The sequence below is a fragment of the Propithecus coquereli genome, unplaced genomic scaffold (assembly GCF_000956105.1).
Source record: "Propithecus coquereli isolate 6110/MARCELLA unplaced genomic scaffold, Pcoq_1.0 Scaffold304, whole genome shotgun sequence".
In the NCBI taxonomy this organism is placed as follows: Eukaryota; Metazoa; Chordata; class Mammalia; order Primates; family Indriidae; genus Propithecus; species Propithecus coquereli.
In genome coordinates, this window is record NW_012148664.1 from 586,746 (window position 1) to 594,866 (window position 8,121).

General features: G+C 37.5%; 1 protein-coding gene across 1 annotated transcript in view; it reads left to right on the forward strand.

Moving 5' to 3' along the window:
• The window catches only part of LONRF1 (LON peptidase N-terminal domain and ring finger 1), a 33,181-nt gene extending 25,704 nt beyond the window's left edge, over positions 1 to 7,477 (forward strand). The window contains exons 8-11 of the mRNA XM_012649818.1: positions 117 to 275; positions 390 to 552; positions 3,573 to 3,725; positions 6,145 to 7,477. Coding sequence (XP_012505272.1) covers positions 117 to 275; positions 390 to 552; positions 3,573 to 3,725; positions 6,145 to 6,303 — 634 coding nt within the window. The 3' untranslated portion in view covers positions 6,304 to 7,477. The remainder of the gene's footprint in view (positions 1 to 116; positions 276 to 389; positions 553 to 3,572; positions 3,726 to 6,144) is intronic.
• Positions 7,478 to 8,121: the final 644 nt, after the last annotated feature.

An 8,121-nucleotide genomic window follows, 5' to 3' on the forward strand; every position in this document is an offset into this window, starting at 1 on the left:
AATAAAAATCGCCTTATTTAGAACTAATTTTTTTACATTAATTTATTACTGTTATAAACATCACTCATTTTTGTTGTATGTTCTGATCTATAATAATAAAACTTCTTCTCCTTCAGCTTGACCAAGAGCGTTCCAATATTTGTTTGCACTATGGCCTATCCCACTGTGCCTTGCCCTCTTCATGTATTTGAGCCAAGATATAGATTGATGATTCGAAGAAGTATACAAACCGGAACCAAACAGTTCGGGATGTGTGTCAGTGATACACAGAATAGGTATGGTTTTTGTGAACTTAAATATTTGTATTTATATCGGAACTTTCTTTCAATATGTATGAGAACTTGCATGCTTGTGCTTGAACTTTATTACTAATCAGAGTTTTCTTTTAGTTTTGCAGATTATGGTTGTATGTTACAAATTAGAAACGTACATTTCTTACCCGATGGAAGGTCTGTGGTTGATACAGTTGGAGGAAAGCGGTTTAGGGTTTTAAAAAGAGGAATGAAAGATGGATATTGCACTGCAGACATTGAATATCTGGAGGATGTTAAGGTATTAAAAACTGTTCTTTTCCAGCATACTTTGGTATGCTGTGTTCTGGGGGTTGGTACATGCAGGCTGATGAGGCATGCAGGCTGATACCTGCTAGGCACATGAGCCAGTTCTTCCTATCAGACACCCTTATCACTGCTACTTATGAGTATTAGCTCCAAGTTACCTTTTTATTTTACCCTTAAATCATTGTGCATTCCAAGAGAACTTGGGAGACTAGAACCTAGATCCCCTTCGTTTCTACAGACGTAACAACGAGCACAGTGCCTAGGATGTATATGTGCATGTGTATACGTGTGTCTGTATATATGCACGGTAGGTACTTAACAATTGGCAGTTGACTAAATTGAACTTTCAACCCATCTAAATTTTGAAAGGTTGCTAATCACTGTCCTGTTTTCTTGAATTTATCGGTAGTCAAAGTGAATGTAATCAGTACATTGAAATTTGATGTAAAGGTAGACACACAAAATCCTGAAAGAATTGTTCTATATATTAAGATTATTCTTGTGCCTAAGATAAGCTTAATGATAAAATAGAGTTGGATGCTGTATTAAAATTTTAGGGCATCACAGATAAAGCACTGTCATTATACATATTGGTGTTATCTGGGTAGAGTTATTGTTATATCTTTCTTGGATAAGGTTAATGTGGCCCTTTTGATATTTGCAGTACCTTATTTACCAATTGCAATGAGTTTAGGAACCAGAAAAAATGACTTGTGATGTTATAAATATCACACTGAAGGTCTTGTACAAAGGCATTATAAAAACATAGATCTTACACCATCATTTTTTCATTGCTGCTTCATTTCAGTCAGCAGTTGTGTTGAATGTTGGCATTAGGTATTTTCATAAACATTAGCTCCTTTAATTTTCACAACTCTATGAAATAACAGATCAGAAAGGTACAATTCAGAGGTGTTAATTAATTTGCCCTAGGATCCTATACGTAGTGTAACAAAACTGATTTAAAGCTAACTCTGCAGCTCTAGGTCCTGTGCTTAATCATTACACCCTATTGCCTCTGCTCATAACCTTGATTAGAATGATATCGCCTGTCCTATCTTATTATAAAAACACTGTGGGGTACTTTGCTTTGTGAAGTAGGCCAAAAGTATTGTGTGAGTTGAAATTTTGAGCTGATTGATATACTCTGTGCCTTAGGCATGCTTGGTTAATAGAATCATTTGCTAAAGGCAATGTTCTTTGTAAAACTAATAACCCTATTTTAGCTTTATGTAAATTATACCTTCATGTATTGGGTTTGATGACAAAATCCCTTGAGTATGTGGCTAAACATATTTATACATATGTATATATATAAATATAAATATAGACACTAAAACAGCATATTGCAAGTATTATGGATTTGATGTTTAGAGAATTAAGTCTTATATGTCTTTGTGGTCTTAGGAATGGCCAGTAATTTTTCTTCATCTTACTGTCTTCATCTGTATAATGCTTTTCTTGTCCATTCTGGAAAAGCTTCTTAGATTTGTTTTTTATATCAAAGTCTTCTTTCCTTATTGTAATAATTCTGTTTTCTTTGGCTTCAAACAAAATATTAAGTTCTATTATATTATTGCAGTAAAATTCTTTAACTTTAAAAGCTTGCTTTTAAAATTTCTGCCTGCTTTTTAGGCCGGCTTTTTCCATCTCAGACTCTTACAATTCTTATCATTCCTTGTTTACTAGAGACCATGGTTTGTTTCCTTGAATTTTGTGAGAGTGCAAAGCAGATGTTCTTTTTTCTTTTTAAATGATTTAACAAGTCACAAATTTATTTCTTGCTCATATCAAGTTCAATATGTGTTTGCAGGGACTGAATCTTGTATAGTCATTCCAAGACCAGAATTCTTCAGTTGTATGACTCATTTACCTTTTTAAAAACTTTATTTTCATAGTAGTAAAATGTATATAACATGAAATTTACCATTTAAACCATTTTTAAGAGTACAGTTCAGTGGTGTTAAATACATTCACATTGTTGTGCAAAAAGCAGATGCTTTTTAAACTTTAAATTTTCGTTTCAAATCTTTCAGACATAAAAAGTATGTTTTTTTTTTTGTCTCGTGTGCACTATAGTCTTACCTTTTTTATATTTCAGAATGTTTTCAGAGTCCCTTTGTTGTTTTTGTATTAGTCATCTTTGAAGTATGAAAGGCTGAGTCAGGCCTGGTATTTGTTCAGATGAGTTAACGTGTATGAGACAGAGCACTACCTGGCACGTAGCGAGTGGGATATAAATGTGTGTGGTGTGTGTTAAAGAAATCTACGTAAGATGGGTGTGTTAACTTTAGATCTTCCCACCTGTGTTCTACGAGACTGTTCTTCTGGATCTCAGGCTGTAAGATGGATGCATTTAATTTTACATTTGCAGTTTGATGATCCAGTAGTCTAAAGGGTACAATAAGAGAAGTTCATCATTGTATAACTGATTCCCTATCCTATGATATACTGAATTTATACACTAAGTTATTGGTTGTGGCTTTTTGTTTGTTTTTGTGTTTTGACCCAGTTCCCTTGTAAAAGATGTAATTATGCCTGGACTCCTGTTGCTACTTTCTGTCATGTTGTCTGCGCCCTGGCCCACTATCTTTTCTTTTATTGTAGCAACTGTCTTCTTCCACCCTTTTGTTCCACTGGTTTCAAAAGCCATTGATCCATAAAGACAAAAGCAATTCCAAATTTGTGTAGACCTGTGAACCAGAACTCTCTCTGAATCTTACTCCTCCCACTCAGGCTGTTAGAAGGGTTCTGCAGTATTGCACTGCTAAGTCGGCAAGGTGGTGGAGGTCAGGCCCTGCTGTCTTTGTTCAGTCTGGCCAAGTAGCACTATGTAAGGCAGAAATATATATTATAGCATAAGAATTACATCATACTCTCTGGTAATTCATCACTGAAATAGGTATTCCCTATTTTTCTGATGCTTTTTGATGCTGCTTTTCATTTCTGTAGGGTTGGTGATACGGACAGGGTGATTATTCATAGAAGTCTGACTGACTATTGTACTTCTAGGTTGAGAATGAAGGTGAGATTAAGAATCTCAGAGAACTCCATGATTTGGTATACTCTCAAGCCTGCAGCTGGTTTCAGAACTTAAGAGACAGATTTCGAAGCCAAATTCTTCAGCACTTTGGATCAATGCCTGAGAGGGAGGAAAACCTACAGGTATGGTGGTTTTAATATTACTACCAAAAATCTCACTTTTTTGTAAATTCACATTAGTAGATTTTAAAATTTATTTTTCATTTTCCTTTTTGCATAGCATTTCTTTTGAACCGCATGTCTTCATAATCCTGATCATGTTCTCTAGAGCCCTGGTATCCACTGCGTTTTATATAGGTAGAGGCTTGAAATTGGTGTCAGCTGAGATGGCTATAGGATCGTGCTCCAGAGGAGCAAAGTCCTTCATTGAGGATTTTCTGGAAGAAGGGATAAGGAGTTAAAATGTGATGTTACCATGTAGTAAACTGACTATGAGTCAGCCATGCCTTCGAGCCCATCAGCAGTACTCTTATTCTTTGACTGCGGAGAGACTTGTCATTTTTTTGTACATTTAAAAAATCTTTTCTCACCTCTCCTTTTATCCCAACATCTTACCCCACCACTTCAATCCATTTTTGTCTCTTCATGTTTACTACTTCACTCCTCATAAAAGTGTTATGCTTATGGCCTTGCTCAGGTACTTAGGGTTTACATTTAAGCTTAATCTTATTAATGTATGTCAGGCATTTTCTGCGCAAGCAGATCTGAGCAGTAGGCACTGCAAGAAGGATAAAAGAAGGGTCCTTATCGTGGAAAATCTGATTATAGACTTGTTAAAGCACTAACTTTTAGACATAGCATTTAAATTGAATAAAGTGTTTGTGGTCAGAAGGTGATCGATTTCATAAAGGCATGGCTGTAAATAAATATATGAAGATAAAGAAATAATAGGTCCCACCGTGATACACACTGCCTCTCATTCCATTTTTCAAAGGTTGGTCTAAGTCTGAATCCCAATTGAATCCTTCACCTGACCTTAAAATTTCAACATCAAGCCATGTCCAAGTTGAGTACCCGTTCTGTTTAGCATATTATCAGTTGCCGTATGCTTGTTTTACCCTGGCTACCTGAATCTGATTAAACATGACAGAAGTAGGATTTGATAAGAGCAATATTGAATAAGAAATTTTAAATGTTTAAAAAAAAGCTTATAGAAAAATTCAACATTACTTTCTTATCACTTTCACCACCCTTACCTTTTATCTCTTCCTCCACCACTGCTTTCTGTTAGCAATATTATGTGAATTAGGATTCAGTCAGGAAATCAAAAGCAGCCACTCTGCATATTCCAGGAAGGGTTTAACGTAGGACATAGAGTTTATGCAGTGTTGGGAGAGCTGCAGGAGTGAAGATCAGGGACATCGGCCTCAAAGGTCAGGGAATCTGACACCACAGATCTTCCCCTGGAGCAGCAAACAAGGTGCTTCTCAAGAACTTGTGGGGAAGCTGCTGTAATTCTTAGGAATCCCAGTGGGTCTTCGTCAGTATCTCTCTGCAGCAGTAGAGCAGATGCTTTTCAAGAATTCTCTGGAAAGCTGCTGCCCACACTTTGCAACACTCTCCAGAGAATAATGGCCTCTTCTGTTCCAACTTGCACATCTCATGAGAATGCCTCTCATTGGCCAAGTCTAACCCGGAACCACATGGGGGAGGGGATCCCGGGAAAGGTAGTTTCTAAGGTCTCTGGAATTCGAAAGAGGTGGTGGTGATGCTGAGTTGAGACGAGACAATGCACAGATATAGAAATCTAGTTGGATTCTGGAGGAAGCTTATTAAGAGCAGCACTGATGTCACAGCTCCTTTTGTCATTCCGAAACTTCGTGTTTCACGTCCAGTAAGAAGCAACCAATGTGCAGTAAAGGTGGCTTATAGATACTTTTATGTAAATTCCCAGTTCTTTTAATAGCCAGTAGTCAGCCCTTACAACATCAGAGGGACTTCTTTGTTGGAGAACTTTTTATTTTTCAAACAAGCCTGGAAGCCAAGACCTTTTTCTTAGGATTACACAATACTTCGAAGAAATTTTAAATAGCAGCTAACTTTTGTTAATGTTTCAAGTGTCTATTTTAAGAAAGTGGTTCTCAGCTTGGAACAGTCTTGCCACAAGAGGACATTTTGCCTTATCTGGTGACATTTTTGGCTTTCACAATGGGGGAGGTGCTACTGGCATCTAGTGGACAGAAGTCAGAGATGCTGCTGAACGTGCTAAGACACACAAGATAGAATTATCTGGCTCAAAACGCCAGTAGCCTGAGGTTAAGAAGCCTTACTTTAAGGCTGCAGTGCTGAGGGAAGCGTGAGTGCTGGCTGAATCTTGAATCTTCGCTCTGCCACATATGAGCTGAGAGATCTTGGAAAATTTGCATTATGTTTCTGATCCTCAGGTTCCCATTTTGTACCTTACACGACTACTAAGGATACTTGAGATAGGAGCTGGCACATAGTAAAGTGCTCAACCAAAGGTAGCTTTTTGGTGGTTTGTTATGTTATTTTTACTTAAATACTTGTTTTATTAATACTATAAACTATTGATTATTTTTAGGCAACCCCTAATGGACCTGCATGGTGTTGGTGGCTTCTTGCAGTTCTTCCTGTAGACCCCCGATACCAGCTGTCAGTTTTGTCTATGAAGTCTTTGAAAGAACGATTGACAAAGATACAGCATATACTGACCTACTTTTCTAGAGACCAATCTAAGTAACTGACTGCTTCGATCTTCCTTGAAAGTTACCCTAATCTGGCTGTGTTGATGGCCAGATTGTCCGCTGCCTTTGCACATCCAGTGCTGGTTTCAGAAATGTAATGAAACTTTTTTTTTTTTCTTCAACCTCCTGAATCATATGGTTCTGCAAATGAATACCTTCAACTAGGATTTAGACCACTAAGAACTTGCACAGAAAAACATGCACCGAATGTGTGTTAAACCTCTACATTGTGATGAAGTTGCACTATGTACCATATTCTAAAATGAAATGAGAACTCTGTGTATGTCTGTGGAGTGTGTGTGTGTGTGCGCGTGTGTGTGTGGTGGGTGGTGGTGTGTGTGCATTTTCTCTGGCTTTAAAATTTTAAAAGAAAAAAAAAAAGCCATAGAGAGCAGAACTTGCTGAGGGTCATTTATTGCCCAAGTTTACAACAGTAGCGATACAAGTTTTTGCAAATTGAATTTGCCTCAGATTTATCTGTCCTAACGCTTACATTTGCACAAGTATGTAAAATATAGTATTGAGTATCATTCTTTGTTGGAGATACTGCTCTTGCTGAACTGTCTTGACCATTGACTATGACACAGTTTCCTATTTATGTAAATACTTGCATCCCAGTGGCCGACAGGCGTTGGATGCAGAACCTAGAGCCAGTTTTCAGGAACAATTGTAAACCTGACATGGTACTGTGCATCTATTCATAAAACACTTAAAACTGTGAAAATATGGTTTACATTTAATTGTACATAAAGGTAAGTGGAGAACTCAATTCAGTACCAGTTAGTCTGTACAGATTGGGGGGCTTTTCACATTAACTGCCCATCTATATAATTTATAGTTTGACATGATGTGTTTGTTTAAAAAGATGACATAGTATAAGCCCATTAAGGATCTGGGGGAAGAGAAGATGTAGAACTAAGCTTTTAAAGTTTGCTTTGTTTTTTAATTCTGGTCTTGGTGCAGATGTTAGTTATGCCTTATTCATATCACAGTTAGATCACCATGCTGCGACATGGTTTGTACTCATGCTGCCCTAGATACTTTTGTAATTATTTGTTGCAAACTTGTGACTGTCCCTATTAACTTTCTTTTATGTAAGTAATTTGTAAAAGTTTCTTAAAAATTTTGCTTTTGCTTATTTAATTTTGAATAAAAGCTAAATTCATAATATTTTTTTTCTTACATTTTAGGTCAATGTTAAAAAATGATCCCTAGGGGAGCCACACTGCATATGGTAAAGAACAGATGAGTTTTGCTTACTGTTTTGTGGCGTTAAACACAAGTTATGGTTTCCAAAACACTTCTTTTGGTCATTTTATAAGCAAAAAATTGCGCTGTCTTAAGGAGGCTTGAGGCCCTAGAACCATCCTCTAAAGCAGTGGTCCCCAACCTTTTGGCACCAGGGACCGGTTTCATGGAAGACAATTTTTCCACGGACGGGGACGGGGATGGGGGCAGGTGGAACTCAGGTGGTGTTGCAAGCAATGGGGAGCAGCTATAAATACAAATGGGGCTGCTCTCACCTCCTGCTCTGCTGCTCCCCCCATGGCCCGCACTAAGTATCATGAAAGACAGTTTTTCCACTGATGGGTGGCAGAGCTCTGTGGCCTAGTCCCTAACAGACCACACGGATAGTCTGCGGCCCAGGGGTTGGGGACTGCATCTCTAAAGCACTATTTTTCAACCTTTTAAAAATCCATGTCCTTTTGGGATAAAAATAATATTCTTACATTCATGCTACACCTTTTGAGACTCCTCTTGGTTACATAGAATTGACCATTGCTGCCCCTAATTCCCCAGCTATGATTTTCCAA